We start from the raw sequence: 19,470 nt of genomic DNA, 5'->3' as shown, positions 1-19,470 counted from the left end.
AGCCACCCAGGCACCCCAAATATTCTCTTTTGTGAAAGGATTAGCATGTATACATGTATCTCTTAGATATATGTTGTAAATGTATATTTACATATACATATATACACATAAGTGATATACATACATTGTATACATATATACATGTTATACGTGCATATATACAAAATATCTATATAAAAAGTAGATATGACAACAGGGTGAAAAGACAGGGAAAAAAGAATGATCTCTTTGAGTATGCCTTTTTTTAATGTAATTTGAGTAATGTAGTCTGTTTCACATATCAAAAATAAAATAGAATCAAATGGGAAAGTGAGCTTTCTTCCATTACCCCATCTACTCCCATCCCACTCGCTGAAATTTCAGTCCAGATCACATTTCCTAATGATTATAGTAAGGAGAAGGTGGAAAGGACTACTTTTTGGGGGTCCAAAAATTTAAGCTATTAGTATTATTCCAGTGTAAAAAAGTTTTTTTTTAACTTGTTTATGTATTTATTTTGAAAAAGAGAGTGAGCAAGTGGGTCAGAGAAAGAGGGAGAGAGAGAATCCCAAGCAGGCTCTACACTGACAGTGCAGAGCTCGACGTGGGACTCAAACTCACAAACCAGGAGATCATGACCTGTGCTGAAGCCACGATTGGGATGCTTAACCAACTGAGCCACCCAGGTGCCCCAGAGTAAAATTTTTATCAAGTTCCTGACTTTTTGGCAATCTTGATTATACATTAACCATTATTTAAGCCCCTATCAAGGCCCTTGAGAATTTCACAAGTGAAAACCGAACAGAGAATTTTAAGCCAGGCACTAAGAAGTATAATGAGATTTTTATTTTAGAGTGATCCCACTGTTAACAGTCTAGAAGTAAGCTGAAGTTGAATTTCAGTAGGAAGAGGAGGGAAGTTGGATAGTAAAAAGTGAAAGCACAAACAGAACACTTTCACAAAACTTGACAGTCAAGGGTAAGAGCAATGAGGCAATGGTAGAAGTGAATGGCAAAAGGAAGTGTTTGACATAAGACAGGTGATAAATGATAGAATAAAGTATCAAAGGAAACTGACAGTCTTAGAAAATATAAGGACTGGCCTTAAACAAGAAAAGACATTTTCATTGCTGAATTATATGGATTATAAAGCATGAGGGTAGAAACAGACATAGATAAAAAGGGATACAGATATACAGATGGAAGGATGGAAAAGATTAGGGTGATGCAAACTGATGAATTCTTTCTTTCATGTGGTGATAGCCTTATCTAAAAAAGGAAAGGTTAGTACAAGTAGGGTATGTAGGCAAGGAAAGGAGTGATGACAGGGATTTTTAGGGAACAGTTATGACAGTTGCTAAGTGCAGAAAGCATAGGATCCATAAACATATGATGGAACAAAGCCAGGGCATTAGATTCTGTAGTATAGCTCAGATCACTACTGGTTATAAAAACAGGAACAGGTCAGTGAATATAGTAATTTAAGGAGCTACTAATAACTAGCCATTTACCAGTGGTGGGAGCATATTCCCTTTATAGATTTTAAAAATAATTTTACTTCCTTCATGCACCTGGATAAAAGATTAGATAAGTATGGCACAAATAAAATAAGCAAATTAGTGATGGAGGCCTGTTCTTGAAAAGGAATAAATGAAACAAAATGTAATAATGAGAAATAAATGTCAATATATTCAAATTCCCTTGCTCTTACCAATTCGAGTGATTTTATTATGTGAAAGTTCAAGATTTTGGATATTAGTGCAGCCATCCAAACCATGAAAAGAAGTCAGTTGATTTTTATTAAGAAGAACAACACAGAGATTTTCCAAATTTTCACAATTGATAGACTCAATATGGTTTTCCTAAAACAAAGAACAAATGTAATTAGTTTTATTTCAATGGCTTATTAATGAAACATTTAAGGCTTACAAAAAGAGGAAGAGTGAGATGTGATCTCCAAGCATACATCCAAATCTCTGACTTTAAGACAAATATGTAGAATGTTATGGTATCTAGATGAAAATAGTAAGTAATCTAATAAATTATTAACTAATTTTGTACTTATTAATAATCTTTCAAAATACAGAATACAGATGATCATGTAACAAAATATTTCAAGCAATCTAAATGAACAAAAGTGAACACTTGGTCATAGTTCCTTTAAAACTATCATTTTAAAGACTGAAACAAGTTGAAATCTCCCCACTTCCCTTCCTCAGTCCCTTTTGCCCCCTTCCTCTCCAAAGAACAGCAATATTGTGAATTAGGTATGTTATCTCATGTGTATGTTTCTATTTTTATTACACATACATATCTCTGCAATACATAATACTGGTGCAGTGTCAAGATCATGTGTCTAGGATATAACAGCAATTCTTTTTTTTTTTTTTTTTTTTTTTTTTTTTTGCAAGAGAGAGCACAAGAGGGAGAAGAGGAGGGACAGAGAGAGAGAGAGGATAACAGAGGATCCAAAGCGGGCTCCATGCTGACAGTAATAAGCCTGATGTGGGGCTCGAACCACAAACTGTGAGATCATGACCTGAGCCGAAGTCAGACGCTTAACCACCGAGCCACCCAGGTGCCCCAACAATTCTATTTTTTAAGACCACAGAAGGATAAATGGGCTTTTAATAATCTTAAGGGAGTAGTCTCATAGCATCCCTCCTCAAAATATTTATGAGCATAAAGCCTTTGTCTAATGGAGTGAACTTAAGAAGCATAAGAAATCCAGAAAGTTTTAAAAGAAAATCAGATTGGTGGAAACACTGCCTGTGTGAACTGAAAAGAATAAGTCAAATGAAAAGAAGCCTCAAGCAACAACACCTGCCCCCATCCTCTATGGGAAAAAAACAGGCTGAGAAAAATTCTCAGGTGCAAACAGCACTCCTTCTGGAAAAAGAAGTATGCCTTAAGAATACTTCTCAAATCTTCTTCAGAATTCTGAAGAATACTTCAGTCTGTTCCAGTGGGCAAAACCCAGAGTCATAGAAAACTATTTTTATGGAGAACTGAGTCCTCATTAAGGAAATGATATGTGTTCAGCTATGGAACAGGCACTGCTATGGGCTTCTTGCTTTCTTTCATTTTGAATGGGAATGACTATTGTAACTAATCAAGCCCTATCTCACCACGGTCTGTGAGGGTGTTACGGGGGAGGGAACAGTGAGAGAAGATAACTTCTCATTTTATATCTCACAGATCTCGGACTTGAAAGAACTCTATCAGAGCATGTTATCTCCACTTGGGTCTGAGTTAGATGAGAAAATTCTGTGCTTCAAGTGTAAGTCTGATGCCACAAGGTGATGAGATTTGGGGGTTTCTGGCACATGAGTGTATTTTGCATGTGGGAAGGACGTGACTCTTTAGGAGCCAATGGGTAACTTTGGTAGGCCCCAATAAATTTCACCAACCCAGTATTGACACATCGACCCAGTCCCCTCTCACACAAATTCAGACTTGGTGAGCAGGATGACAGCAGATGCTTGATAAGCATTTGAATATTGGAGATTTGTCTTTCTGGTGGGACTGGGCGATTCTGTAAAGAAGCTCAAAATGGAAGAGACAGACAGACACATACACACACACACACACACACACACACACACACACACACACAGAGTGAGAGGGAGGGAGAGAGAGAGAGGAGAGAAAGAAAGATTGAAATTCCAACCTCCCAAGGCATCAGATATATAAGAAAAGGCCTTTTGGACATTCCAGCCCCAGCTTCAAATTACATAAGAGACTCAGTCAACAAAACATGAAGCAGAAGAAATGCCCAGAAAACCCAGGCCTCAATTCACAGCCCACAGAACCAAGAGCAAATAAAATGGTTGTTGTTTTAATTTACTAAGTAATGTCATTTGTTATGCAGCAAAAAGTAACAAAAACATCTGCAAATAGAGATAAGTGATTCCAGGTCATACTTCCTAATCAATCATCTTTCCTCAATGGTTCTCACAAATTTTGGCCCTTGATCTCCTTAGACCCTGAGTTATAGGTTATTATAGAAAACATTTATTTAAAATTATCATTTCTAACATGTAAGCATAAGTCCATTTTATATTTTATTATAGGATAAATAATGAGGAGAACGGAGGACATACCTGTGCATCAATGTGCTTCAGCTTTTTGCAGTTACTCAGGCTGTGCAAAGAAGTTAATCCACAGCGTTGAAGAGACAGAAATTGAAGATTTGGACACTCTGCCAGTGTGGAAAGACTACAACCTGGCAAATCTTGAAATGTAACTGTTGTAACCTAGAGAATGCAAGAAAATTGGAGTGCATAATATTATCTAAAAATAATGAATATAAACTATATTAGCCTTGCAAAATTGTTTTAAAAATTCATCTAAGAGGCGCCTGGGTGGCTCAGTCAGTTAAGCATCCAACTTTGGCTCCGGTCATGATCTCATGGTTCATGCGTTCGAGCCCCGCATAGAGCTCTTTGCTGACAGTCAGAATTGATAGAATCCTGCTTTGGATTCTGTGTCCCTCTCTCTACATCTCCCCCGCTTGCACTCTGTCTCTCAATAATAAATAAACGTTAAAAATTTTTTTAATAAAAAAATTAAAATAATTCATCTAAAACACTAAGGCTATATATTGAAAATTGACTTACTAACAACTCAATTTCAACTAAATTATCTGGCCTCTTTTTTTTTCCTCACATAGAAAGGACAAATAATGTATCATCCATGACCAATTCAAATACAAAAAAAGCAACATGCATAGAAGCAATAATATAATCGTTTATTAGCTCACTCCCTGATTTTTCACCAAATTCACTTTCTGTGTGAATTATTTTGGCACTATTTTGAGGACTATACTACATAAATGTTTAAGATCTGTATCCTAGGGATACCTGGATAGTAATAGGAGCCACAAAATGTCAGGGGATAGATTTTGTACCCAACCCTCCATGCTTCAACTAGAATAGCTCAGTTATCTTCCAAAAACAAAGAAAATTTGAGAAATTATAGAACCTGAAATAAATAGAACCATGCAGGGGCGCCTGGGTGGCTCAGTCGGTTAAGCGGCTGACTTCAGCTCAGGTCATGATCTCACGGTCCGTGAGTTCAAGCCCAGCATCAGGCTCTGTGCTGACCGCTCAGAGCCTGGAGTCTGTTTCAGATTCTGTTTCTCCCTCTCTCTCTGCCCCTCCCCTGTTCATGCTCTGTCTCTGTCTCAAAAATAAATAAACGTTAAAAAAAATTTTTTAAAAAAAACTTTAAAAAAAATAGAACCATGCAATAAGTAAACCATGTAATAAAAATAATTTCATTTTACAAGTCCTCTGAATTATAATGGTATGAATCATTCCTTACTAATATACTCAAAGCATATAGAATCTGTGATACAACAAATCATGAATGGTATATTTTTTCCTGTATTTCCAAATACTTTGGAGATCATACATTTATGAAATTTCTTATTACTGAGATATTACTGTGGACTCAATACTTCACAAAGCTTTTTTTCTTAAACAACTTTTCTATCTTTTTGGTTTTAGTCTTTTTAACTGAAGAAAATTCAATATCAAAGAATGTGCTCAACTTTGTGGTATGTATATTAAGGACTACACTTAAAGTTCCACAAGAATATGTCAGATAACAGGAATATTTTTGGATTGCTGAAAAGCACTCTACTTATTAAACTCAAGAACTCTCACATAAGTAAAATGGCAGAACAATAAATATAATATGTTGGTTCTTCAGTATAATTGAGTCCATGCACTGAAATAACTATATATGCTAAATCATTGTATAGTAAGAATACTTTCACACATTTCATATCAAAAATCCTACCTGAGGCCAGATTTCCCATGTACTGAAAAGAAATTTTAATATTATTAGCTTCATAAGAAGAGTCTAGTATATATCATACTGAAAACAGAGATTCAAAAAATGTTCTATTGAAATTCAAAGCACTATTGCTTCAGAAAAAGCTAGAAAAAGTACAAAACTCCTAAGTACAGTAACTCCTCTTCATATGGAATATTTCCTATGCATTAAATTAAACTGAAAGTTTTAAATTTACATGTTTATATAAGTGAATGGAAGACCATATGGTCCTGGAGGTATAAGGAAGGAATTAAGACCACTCCTTACTTTAAATAGCAAAAGTAATAATATTTTTTAAATTTCAGGTGAAATAAGTTTTTAGTATAATTATTTCAGGAATTTTTCAGTTATTATAATCTAAAATAACTTTTGAAACAAATTTCTATTTTATGGTATCTCAGAAAGAAAAATATTCATCCATTTGTGTCAAGAAAGCCACAGTATATTACCCATTTAATTTGTCCACAAGAGAACCTATAAATTCTGTAATTGGGAAGCTAGCTCTATACTAAAAAGTGAAAACACTATTTAGAACTAAGCACTTAAAAACTGAAAACTCCTGGGGCACCTGAGTGGCTCAGTCAGTTAAGTGTCTGACTTTGGCTTAGGGCATGATCTCGCAGTTTGTAGGTGCAAGTCCCTCGTAAGGCTCTGTGCTGACAGCTCAGAGCCTGGAGCCTGCTTCAGATTCTGTGTCTCCCTCTCTCTCTGCCCCTCCCCTGCTCACCCTCTATCTCTCTCAATAATAAATATTTAAAAAAAAAAAAAAAACCCTGAAAACTCCACAACTGCAGATTTATAGTAACAAATGCTTCTCTACCTTCTAATGTATATTACCTTGCTTGACTTCATAATACGCTGCTTACAATCACCTATGTAAACAATAAGGTTCTAGTTTTTATGATGTGGTCATTTCTCTAGTTTAATTTAATTACAGTAAAGAAGTGACAACTGCTCCAGTGTCCTTGTTAATGGTATCCACTTTCGAATATGAGGCATTTCAATAATATTTCCTCCTCCCTTTTATTGAAGATTTTAAAATTTTCTTATGATGTAGCAATTTATTATCTATTCTACCCTAGGTTTTGCCAAACATGAGATCAAAATAAATTTTTATATTAATCATGTATTGATCTATGCATGGCAATAATCAAATAAAACTGCTTTATGCCCCAAATATTAAGGTCAATATAAAATTAATACTCATAGGCATTCACCACTTCATGGTCAGCCTGAAAAAGAGCAACTGAAGCATAGTGGATGTTCACTAAATGCTTCTGAAATAAATGAAGGAATAAATTGCCCTGCGGCAAAACTAAAATGTACTAATAGCATTCACAGTTTCTTTCCTTAATAGTGAGTAATATGAAGATATTTCAGATACTAATATTTTCAAACTCTTATAACTTGAAAAAACTGTTCTACCTATAGAACCTTTGACCCATTCATTATATTTTAATACAAGATAACAAATCAGTTTTCTACTTAATAATCATCTATAGGTCCCTAAATCCTTGACAGATCATGGTACATAAAATGACCTAAAATAGCTGTATAATTTTAGAGATTTCACTCTCAATTATTCTCGAGTTCAACATAAGGAGTGTCAGTCATCTATGTAAACTGTAATTACAAAAATAATGAAAGTCATGACTCTTGGTTTTGCTTTTGGCAGAACATCTGTTCAGTGACACAATTTTAAATCTCTTTAAATAATATCATTTGAAAAATCAGCTGCAAAGAGACTGAATCTGAGTAATTACTGGCTTAAATGAAACAGAATCTAACTTTTAGTAGTGCATGTACCATTACAACACCAGTTTATTACAATTTGCCTTGTATAAGGATGTGAAAGTTTCTGATCTAGAAGTTAATCAACAGCTGAGATGCTATCCTTCATGCCATGTTATAAAGACATATAAGAAAAGCCTTAAGTTTAGTACCTTTTTTACGGTTATTTACGGTAACTTGAAGCAAGTTATCGTTAGTAACAAAATACCAAAAATAAAATAAAAATGAATTAACTAGAAAAAATGTATATTAGTTATCAATAATCTTTGCTTGAGATCCAAGTTTGACAATAACTATTATATATACTAGGAGTCCTAGGCTATAATCTTCATATATATTGTTTCAAAACTCAACAATCCTATCCAATAGATATTGCTCTTCCCAGTTTATAGAAGATAAAACTGAGGCTCAGAAAAATCAAGCACCTTGCCCAAGGTGACACAGCCAGTAAATGGAAGATATAGAATTAGGACCCTGATCTTACTTGATATAGGGCTTGTTAGTACTTTATTAAATTTTACTTAAATAAATTTTCTGTTAATTTCTTTTTTCATTAATACCTTCTATCTAAGTTGTGAAGCTAGTAGTAATATGGAGAATAAAGTCAACATTCAGTTGGAATTATTTATTCATCTACTTATCCCTCCTCCCACTCATTCATCCAACAGTCGAGCAATGAAAACCACTATTTGCCTGGCCATATGTAAAGCAGTATAGAAAAGAGGCAGACCCGATTTCATGAGCCAAAGGCTGAAAGTGAGAGATTAATATAAGCAGAATGAATTCATCATTGGGTGAAATTCTAGAAGAGTAAAATTTTCTCTTCTAAAGGTCTCCTCCAGAAGGGCCTTCCAAAGATGGCAGCAACTGATCAAGATAAGGACAAAGACGTGGAGCTAAGAGATTAGAAAATCAAAGTAAGGGAGTCACGGGTCAGTAGTAGTAGTGAATAATGACACCAACATAAACCATCTACCAGAGTCATTACAAGATGGTAGTTTATAACACTGCTGCATTTGTAGACACATTCATAAATATCTTTCAACTTTATGCTGCATACTTGATGCTTCAAAGAAAAATTAAATGTTTGAAATAGTTGCGTGAGTAGTGGTTAGAGGATTACAGTGTCCTTTACAACATTTCTACTCAAATTAATCCATGGACCAGCACCAACAGCATCATCCAAGGGCACTGAAAAAAATGCAGAGCATTGAGACTAGCCACTAGACCCAATGAATCAGAATCAGCATTTTAAAATTTCCAGGTGATCTGTATACACAGTACAGTTTGCAAGGATTTGCTCTAAGAAATAAGAGGGTTAATCCTCACTTTACACACATTGACAAGAGTTTCACAAAAGAAACAGAGTGGATAGGAGAAGAAACACCAAGCAGACAGGTTCACACATCTTAACCTCCTCAGTGCTCTTCTTGTTGAACAGAGCAAAGACCCAGAATGAAAGAAAAGAGCACCATTGTTTTTCTAACTTCAGTTTACATTAGAAACAAGTACACAGTGAGCATGAATCTGTCACTCAGGCCTAGCTCAAACATATACATAAAGAAAATTACCCAAAGTAAAAATTAGTAGCTAATGTTATAAATTCAGAAAGCTTACACTAGGGGCACTTGGGTGACTCAGTTGGCTAAGCGTCAGACTTCAGCTCAGATCATGATCTCATAGTTCATGAGTTCAAGCCCCACGTCAGGCTCTGTGCTGCCAGCTCAGAGCCTGGAACCTGCTTTGGATTCTGTCTCCCTCTCTCTCTCTGTCCACCCCCCCCCCCCCGCCAACTTGCACTCTGTCTCTATCAAAAACTTAAAAAAAATTTTTAAAGGAAAAAGAAAAAGAATGCCTGCACTAACACCTTAGGGAAAGTAGAAAAAGAATGATTCCAGAGATAACATAGCCAAAGAAAAAAATTAATAGAAGAGTTAATGAGTGATTCTATAGGTAGCCCTACAGATCTGATGGAAATGAAAAATACATTGCCTAGGAAGTAGAGGAACTTTAAAGTAATTCTGTTCTTTATACTGCTTTTTCACATTCCAGAGATCTCTTTAAAGCCAACTATCTTATTACCCTATCACAGAATCTCTGAAATCTTATTTATAGCAATTATCCAGATCTGTAGTAATGTATTTAACAGTGTATTTATTTGTTTAAAGCCTTTTTGTGTACCAAAGTTAGCTCCATAAGGTCAAAGATAGGTTTCTTTCTGTCCCTTCAACAATACATATTAATCTATCATATTGGACAGATAAATATTAGTTGAGTGAATGAATTTTTAAAATTCATATATATTAACATGAATATTTATTTTCATAGGCATCTGTCTATATCAAAAAACTAAATAAATTTTAGTGAATACATTTCAGTTTCCGGCCCTAGACAAATATATGTATTTTAATCATGAAGTCCTTTCTAGTATTATACCACTTGAAATATTTTTTTTTACTGTTTTTCTACATATCTGTTAGTTTCTGTATTAATTTTGGTTGAAATATGGGCTTTATAAACATAGAAATTAGTAGCAGTTGATGACAATTATTTTAAATGTCAGTATATACGCACCGTGTTTATATAGCACATGACTAAATTCTAGAGTCTTCTATTGTAAGCCCTTCTTTCACAGCCCTTGTCAAGTACAGAGAAATCCACTTCATTCCAAAACAAACCAGTAGGTGGTATTGTGCCCAAAACTATAGCAAAGTAACTGAGTGTCAATTTTGGAATTTCCTATTCTAATTCAACACTAAATTCCCAGCTGCCTCCATTCTTAGAAGCTTAATAATAGCTACAGGAACCCTGAACATGGCTTCAAGATATAAACCAAAACTTTTTATAGTGCTTCACTGAGAAAGAAGATGCCTTGAATCATTTTAACTGAGATCTTTTAAATACATCCCCTCTCAAATGGGGGCAATATCTCATTAGCAATATCACCGATTAAGAGACAAAATTCTTGGGACGCCTGGGTGACTCAGTCAGTTGAGGGTCCGACATCAGCTCAGGTCATGATCTCATGGTGCCTGAGTTACAGCCTCGCATCGGGCTCTGTGCAGACAGAGCCCGGAACCTGCTTTGGATTCTGCGTCTCCTTCTCTCTCTCTCTGCCCTTCCCCACTTGTGCTCTCTCTTTCTCTCAAAAATAAATAAATATTATTTTTTTTTTTAAAAGAGGCAAAATTCTTGGATACAAAATATGCCTTCTACTGATATTTTTAAAGTTACATTTTAGAGAACTAATTGTAATTAAATATGAAAAAGTATTATAAAGTTATAAAATACCTGCTGTAAAGTATTCCAAGGGCCACACTGAAGAATGTCTAGTGTATTCAAAGGAGGCATCGTGTTGGCTGGGCATTTTACAGGTCTCTTTGTCCTAACAATTTCCTTTTGTTGATTTTGCTTGAAAATTTCAAACCAAGGTTTAAATGATTTTATCCAAGCTAGCCTCTTTTCTTCAATAGAAGATAGAAGTGTTGACTTTGGTAAAGTACAGGTCGCAATATTTTCACATTCAGCTCTATTATTATGACATTCTTCTGCGGTTTCTTTAATTTGAGACCTAAGAGAGTTTACTTCTTTAAAAACTAAGGAATTTTTTGCATCAAAACCTCCCAAATCTTCACAAAGAGCATTTCTTCCTAAAGTATAATCTTGCTCATTTATTTTGTTTTCTATATTTATCATGGAATCACTGCTGTTAAAAATCACATCACTATTCAGAGTATTGCTTTCTCGGTTCTCCTCAGTTTCTTTGGAAATTAAATCAACTTCTTGTTCTTGTAGTATTACATTTTCCCCTATATCTTTAGGATTTTCTAATTTTAGTGGTTGTTGCTTCACTGAAATTACTAAAATATTATTCTCTTCATATAGTGGTTCATTCTGTTCTGATATCTCTTCTTTTTCTACTTTTTGTAACTTATTCTGTTGATTATCTTTGATTATTTTCTGTGCTTCATTGTTTTTCACCTTGTTAATTCCTTGACTATGTCCTAATATTATTGTTTGGGTGTCTTGTCTCACATTCTCATTTATGGCAGGTTTCACATGTTCCCCTTTTTGCATTTGAGACTTTAATTCTTGCAGATGAAACTGTTCATTCATGTTTTCTTTCAGACCTGGGTATTCCAATTCGGTTTTTTTGTCTACATCTTCACATTTTCTTTCTTGCTTGACGATTTTTGTGGAATGTTGTTGTTTTGCTAGGTTTTCATTTTTTACTTCCATTTCAATTTCTGCCAAAATCACCTGGTTTGGTATAGAATCTTTCCATTGCACTTGCATTGGCTCTTTTAATACAAGCTGTCTACCTACATTTTTTCTCTTAGTTGATTGTTCAACTAGCCAGAGGGGAACATCTTCCCACTCCTTTGACTTTTCCTCCCCTACCTTTTTGGCCATATCATCCTTATTCTTTGATGTATCTTCAACAGTTAAATGTTTTGCATTGTATTCACCTTTCTTTAATGCTCTACTTATTATTAGCTGTCTGCTTGCATCTCCTCTTAATCTTAATTTTTCCTTGTTTAATAGTTGCTCTTTTTCTCTTCTCACGATGTTCTTTTTTTCTTCATATTCTATTTCTCTCCTCTCCCTTTCCTCTTGCTTCTGCTTTTTTATCTCTTCTTCAATCTTTTGTTCTTCCTCCAATCTCTTTCGTTTTTCTTCTTCCATCTGTCGTATTTTTGCTTCTTTTTCTTTCCACTCTTGTGCTTTCCTTTTCTTACTTTCTATTTGTTCTTTTATGATTGGACCATATTTTTGGTAGACCACAAATGCTTTATATTTAGCTTGAATTTTTACAGCTGCATTATGATGCAGTTTTAACAAACGCATTTTTTCTTTTTCTTGCAGATCTTTAAATCTTGTTCTTTCTTCTTCTATTTGTAGATGCAACTTTTTAATAAACTCCTAAAGTAAAGTAAGATAAATACCAGTATAAGTGAACAATATTATTAAAATATCATATAAAATATAGGCTGAAAACAAATAGTTAACTTGAAGTCATAATGAAGTTACTATAAAATTCACTTAGAAGAACAAAAGCCATTTATTTTAAAGGATATAATATTTTAAAATATTTGAGAGATTTGATCAAGTTAGTAAGTTGACATTCTAATATTATAACTATATTAAGCCACTCAGATATAAATTGAGGAATTCCTTGAACATAGAAAGCATATGAAATTAGAATAGTACAGAGAAAAAGCGAGAAAAACCACAAGCCAAAATTTGTGTAGGGGAAAAGGACTTTAAACTTTCCCAGAGCTAGCACAGGGACTGCAGACACAGGGAATTATTTGGTGAGATGATGATACCAGGAAGGCAAGGTAGAGCATACATATAAGCAATATGAAGAACCAGCCTAGTCACACATTTTATCCTTTCTCAACTATTACGAGAGCTGATAAGCACATACTACATCAAATGAGATCATTGGGTTAGGTGAGAAGACGTCATTGTCACTAGAGTCCTAAAACAAAAGTAAACAGGTCAACAAAATTCAGCAACTATTGGAGAAAAGCTAACACAAAGGATGTGAGGCAATGAAAATACTTGAACAAGGAGAAGGAAGAACTAGTTTCTGAGGAAAGGTAGGTACTAAATAAAAATTTAAATATTTTTTAGGAAAAATATGTTTAAATAAGAATAACTTTATATAAAAATAAAATGAAAATATTCAAATAAAAAATATGACGCATTCATACAAAAAATCACACTAGAATGACTTTAAATAGGTGTTGGCTAAAGAAAAACTTCCAAGTTAGGTGTTTTTCCAAAACAACCTGCAAAACAACAAAGACATGAAATATATGACAGAGACTTTCAAGCGGAGGATCAACACAGAAACTCGAACACCACTAGTAGGAGTTACAGCTAAAGACTTGAGAAGGATTAAAGGGAAAAAAACAATACAAAAATGTTTTCTAAACCAAAAAAGGCCATAAGATAAGATAAAGAGTGGAGTTAACTTTTCACACATACACATAGACACACATGCCCTGATACACTCATCTAGATGCAGCAATATTTCAGAACCCTAAGGAACGTTAAGTCCCATGAAGGCAGAAGTTATTTCTGTTTTATCCACTGCTGTACCCTGAACACTCAGAAGTGCTCGGCATGCAGTAAGAAATCAGTAAATTTGTGTGAATAAATGCAAAAAGTGAAAAATCCTAAAACTTCAAAAGAATGTAAAGAAGGAGTGTCAAATCTACAATGATAACACAGGCAAAAATATCTAAATGCGCACATGAGTTAGATCTTTAAATTGTTAAAACCAAATGGTAATAAGTCTGGATTCTATATCCCATGAAACAAATCATTCGATTGTAAAAGCAAAATGACATTATTCTCAAGTGTGCAAAATAAAGAAAATTTGCCATCCAAAAATCTTTTTGACAGGTATTTAGGCATGCATTCCAGAAAATGAAAACTGAGTCCAGAAATCAGGGGAAACTCAGGATTCAAAGAACACTAATGATCAAAGAAACCATTAACACTTAGCACTATCTTCTACTTTCTTCTACTATCCCACTTAAGAAGTCAGCTGTTAAGTTCACTGTAGCTCCTTTTAGGTAATGTGCCTTTTTCTCTGGCAGCTTTTACAACTTTCCCCCCTTGTCTTGAATTTCAATCATTACACTACTAAACTCCCAGGTGTGGTTTTCTCTGTATTGATTCTGTATACAGATCATTAATCAACTTTGAATGTTCAGATCGATTTTCTTTTAAACTATTTCAACTATTATCTCTTCACCCACTGTTTCTGCTCCTATCCTTCAAAGGTTACTAGTATACACATGTTTTATCTTTTCACTATACATCATATATTTCTTGTACTCTCTTCTGTCCTCCCTTTTTTTTTTTGTCCTCTCTGTGCTTTAATTTGGATATTTTCTGCTGACCTTGCTTCAGTTTCACTAATGCTCTCATTTGCTGAGTCAAACTGTCAAACTTATGCCCTGAATTTTTAAATTTACATACTGAACTTTTCAACTTTGTAATGTATACTTGATATTTCATTATAGATTCTAGTTCTCTTTTCTTAGCATCTATCTGTTTAACATGTTGCTATGGAATGATAGTTATAGGTATTTTAATGGCTCTCCTACTCCAACATTTGGGTTACCTGTAGGTAAATTACTATTGTCTTTTTTTTCCCTTGTCATTCATATGTACTGTCTGTTCACATGCCTAACCAACTTTTTTATTTAAATATGCACCATAGAGAAAATCATATTATAATATATAACATCAAATCAATACACTGTACCATTCAATCTTATGCAATGTTAAATGTCAAATATACATATATTTTTTTAAATGGATAGTAGAAACCTACTTTTTCAGGAGTATGTTTATATAAAGAAAATACTTGAAAGATAAAGAAAGGTAGAATGTTTAGCTGGATATCAGGATTATAAGAGGTTTATCTACTTCATGTTTATAATTAAAATAATTTTATATAAAAATTTCTATTAAAAACTGTTTTATAGAAAAACATAATTTTATATAAAATTTTATATAAAATTTATTTTATATTTATATTGCATATAAATTTATTTTATATTTATATTATATATAACATATATTACATTTATATTATATAAAATGTTCTTTTATATTATATATATTATATTTATATTATATATATTTATATTATATATTTAAATAAATCTTATATAAAAATGAGTTAAGTAAATTTAAACTTAATAAATATCATTAGAATGATCTTGAATTCACAAGAATTATTTAACATTCAATTGTGTTCAAGAAATGAGGTAACTTTCATAACCATCTTCAGTCATAATGAAATATTCATAATAGCATGTTTCCTCAAATCTTAAAAAATTATAGAATTATAATTTTACATAGACCTGTTCACTCACTGACCCACTTTATTTTAATTTTTAGGGCATTATATTTCAAGGATAATTTCTGGTGATTAATGAATTTTTTAAAGTCTTAGTAAATTAAATCCTATATCAGCTAGGCAATATTACTTTTAAATGTCCATTTCAAGTATAATAAATATTCCAAATGAAGAATAATTATCATGATGTTTAAAAAGAAGAAATAGATACCTCATGCTGTTTAAATTTCTCTTTCCATATTTTCTCTTCTTTATGGAGTTCATCATTCATCTTGTCCTGTTCTTGCTGAACATACGGTAATATTGAGATATTATATTCAAATATCAAAAAAATATATATACTTATTATAATTGGTTCTCAAACCTGTATTTGTAAATAATAGTTAAAGATAAAAACTTACCCAACGATTCTCTGTTATTAGTAGTAGTATAACAACTTTAATCTCAACCTAAAGTGTCACATAAATGATACCTAAAGTTCCCATTTTGAGCACATGAAGATGTTGGCAACCTGGGAAAGCTTATTTGAGTATGTTTATGTACATAGTAAAATGTATTCACTAGATATGCTGTTGGACAACACGAAAATTACAAATATTAATGTTTGTAAGATGAGTTTTGCATTACATAATATTTTTCTCTCCTCACCATCCCATTTAACTCACATAACCCTTCAGTTCAGTGGATAATGTTTTTTTTTTTTGATTAGCATCTATTTTGTTAAGGCTCTGCAGAATAAACAAGATCAGTAAAATGTAATCTCTTTCCTCTAAAACTTTATGGAAACATTATCATAAATTCCCATATTATCTCAAATTTAGCAGAATAAATTTATCGCAAGAGAAGACTATAAAGGATCACAGCAGAAATAGATGTTATAACTGGAGGATCATCAGAGGCTTCATGCAGAAGACTAGTTGAAATGACTAGGCTTTCAAGAAGTTAAACAGACATGTTAAAACATTATTAAATGTTTTTCAACTAGGAAGATGACTATAGTTCTGCTTTTAGGAAAATTAAAAGGTTACCTTAGACAGAGTTAAAGACAGAAAGCAAGAGTCACTAAAGAGATAATAAAGTAGGTATTAGAAAAGTCCATGTAAGAATCAAGGAGAGCCCTCTGTAGATAGGGTGGCAGGAGTGAGAACAAATATAAAGACAATGTAAACATAAAATTTCCATAAACTACCAGATGATTGGAAATAAAGGAAATGGGAATATTTCTTTGGATATAATCTTACATGATGGGAATTAAGCACAGAAATAACAAAATCATTCTAGGGGTGCCAGGGTGGAGTCGGTTAAGTGGTCAACTCTTGATTTCCACTCAGGTCGTGATCACAGGGTTCCTGAGATGGAGCCCTGCATCCAGCTCTGTGCTGATAGTGCAGAGCCTACTTGGGAGTCTCTCTCTGCCCCTACCCTGCTTGCACACTTTCTCCCTCGCTCTCACTCTCTCTCTCTCTCTCTCTCTCTCTCTCAATCTCTCTCTCTCTCAAAATAAATAAATAAATATTTTAAAAAAAAAAATCCTTCTGACAGGACTATGGTGAATGGGTTTGTGGAATACAAGGCCAAAAGTAGAGAGATCGGTTAGAGAGTTTAGACAAGCTAGACATTAGGACACCCTGAACCATGGAGTAACAGTAGATTAAGTGTGTGGATGAAAAGATGGATAATATAACTTTAAGAGGGAAGAGGATAATAAAGAGAGGGAAGAGTCAAAGATGGTCCTTATCATTCCAGCTTGGACTATGATGATAGTGTAGCTCATCAAAATAACAAATACCTGAGGAGAAGCACAATTAAGAAATAAAGACAATGAATTCAGTTTTAAACATATTAAGTTCTGAGTGTAAAGTATCTGTAGTAGAGTTATGTAGTTGACATTGTTTCTGAACAGCCGTAGCTGTGGCTGAGATTATCAAGAGAGAAAGTATATGAAGAAAAATAAAAGGACAAAGGAAGAAATCCTTGGTCGTACCATATTCAGGGAGAGAGACAGAGACAGAGAAGGCTAAACTGGATATAAAGTAGGAATTGCCAAACACATAAGAACAGAATCAAGGCAGCATGGTCCGATTTAAGACAAGGAAGAGAGAAATGGTCAACAATCAAAATTTTACTGGCATAAAACGCTACAGAGGTCAATATAAGAGCTGAAAAAGAACCTGTGAGTATGGAAATAGAGAAGTCATTGGTTATTTTTGTTAAGAGCAGTTTAATTTAGTAGAGTGGTGATGATATACACCTAGTAGGCTTAGGATTTAATGAGAGACAAGGACATAAATACAGCAAAAATAACTACTCTTTAATAAGCCTGACTCTGGTAGCTAGAGCTAAAGAGAAGCTAAATTGAGATATATGATCAAAGCTGATCTCATGATTTTTCTTGTGTTTTGTTTCTAGGATGGGAGAAAATTGAACATGTGTATAAACAGTAAGAAAGAAAGAAGTTGATAGGGGTGTTTTGGGGTGTTTCAGCATATGGGGTAAAACTAACAAAGCAGGGGTAAATTGGAAAATGACAGATACAGAGCAGAGCAGGGAAAGCTAACCTTTAGTAGAAGAAACCTTTCCTACTGAGAATGGAGCAAAGGCAAGAAAAAACAGCAGGGTGAATATAAAGGTAGATGCAAACTGATACAGGATTAGAAAATAAAGTTTGCCATTGATGCAAAAATGCTATGTGATTACTTGCCAATAATGAGGAGGGAGAAGTTGGGTAGAACTCTTAAAGAAAGAGATTTACAATAGTTGTTAAGTGGAATGCAAGAGGAAGCTAACAAAGGACACAGAAAAGAACTACTGAAAGAAAATAAATTTCATATTTAGAATCCATCATAATAAAATGATGGAACGGTCATTGGAAAAGTGTTAAGCCTCAAGGCATAACAAAGCATACATTTAGGAATTCATTAAAATATTCCAAACTATTAATTTTATGATAAAGCACAAATTGCTTTTAGAAACTAAGTTAGAATCTTTGAGGGTGGGCCCCAAGTGTTAGATCTCTCTGGGTCATCTAAGCATATAGCTGAATCCTTTGCCAATGAGGTAGTCAATATATTTTTGCTTTAAAACAATTAAAAATGTCAATTTATTTGAAGAGAATTTAAAAGTCAGATGTCTTCTAAATCTGAAAACACCACTAACAATCAATAACAATGATGCATTTAAGCACAAGACAGCAAACACTACTCTAAAATCTTAATTATATTAAAGCGTTTCCTGGAATTAAAAAAAAAAAAAAGCTTCTGACTTTCAGAAATGACTGATTAAAATGGTCTGTGGGAAGGAAAACATAATGAAAGGAAAGTTAAGGATGCACAGTTCACTATTAGAAAAAGCCACAACCAAACTGGCTCTGTAATATAATTGCTTTTAATTTATTTTCTATAAAATCAGGAAATGCAATGTACTCAACATGGAGGGCTAGAATACCCTGAACTGCATAAGTGACCACATGCCAATGCTGTCTACACAGAACAGTCAAAACTATTAAGTTGTGGGTAATATGTAAGTCAATTTTAGTAATGTAAGACAGGGAAGTCAGTCCTGCCTGTTACCCACACATTCTAAGCTCATGGGCATTCTGATGCCCATAAAGTCAAGTCCTAAAAATTCACCAGTTTCTCAATACACCGCTACCATGACTTGAAGTTGTGGACCCCCTGGGGTAGGGTTAGGAGGAAACAAAAATAAAAACATAAAACTCCTGGGGCTCCTGGGTGGATCAGTGGGTTGAGTGTCTGACTTAGCTCAGGCCATGATCTTGCGTTTGTGAGTTTGAGCCCCACATGGGGCTCTGTGCTGACAGCTCAGAGCCTGGAGCCTGCTTCGGATTCTGTGTCTCCTTCTCTGCCCCTCCCCTGTTCATGCTCTGTCTCTCAAAACTAAATAAACGTTAAAAAAAAATTTTTTTTAAAAACAACAACATAAAACTCCTTCACACCAAAAAATCTCTGGCCC

General features: G+C 33.9%; 1 protein-coding gene across 7 annotated transcripts in view; it reads right to left on the bottom strand.

Moving 5' to 3' along the window:
* The window catches only part of LRRIQ1 (leucine rich repeats and IQ motif containing 1), a 214,066-nt gene that overhangs the window by 180,060 nt on the left and 14,536 nt on the right, over positions 1-19,470 (bottom strand). For all 7 annotated transcript variants that reach the window (XM_042947273.1, XM_042947276.1, XM_042947277.1 and 4 more), the window contains exons 7-10: positions 15,710-15,784; positions 10,902-12,533; positions 4,082-4,234; positions 1,690-1,840 (exon numbers count right to left, since the gene is read on the bottom strand). In XM_042947273.1, the coding sequence (XP_042803207.1) occupies positions 1,690-1,840; positions 4,082-4,234; positions 10,902-12,533; positions 15,710-15,784 (2,011 nt within the window). The remainder of the gene's footprint in view (positions 1-1,689; positions 1,841-4,081; positions 4,235-10,901; positions 12,534-15,709; positions 15,785-19,470) is intronic.

The sequence above is a fragment of the Panthera leo genome, chromosome B4, assembly GCF_018350215.1.
Source record: "Panthera leo isolate Ple1 chromosome B4, P.leo_Ple1_pat1.1, whole genome shotgun sequence".
In the NCBI taxonomy this organism is placed as follows: domain Eukaryota; kingdom Metazoa; phylum Chordata; class Mammalia; order Carnivora; family Felidae; genus Panthera; species Panthera leo.
This window is presented reverse-complemented; position numbering and strand designations above follow the sequence as displayed.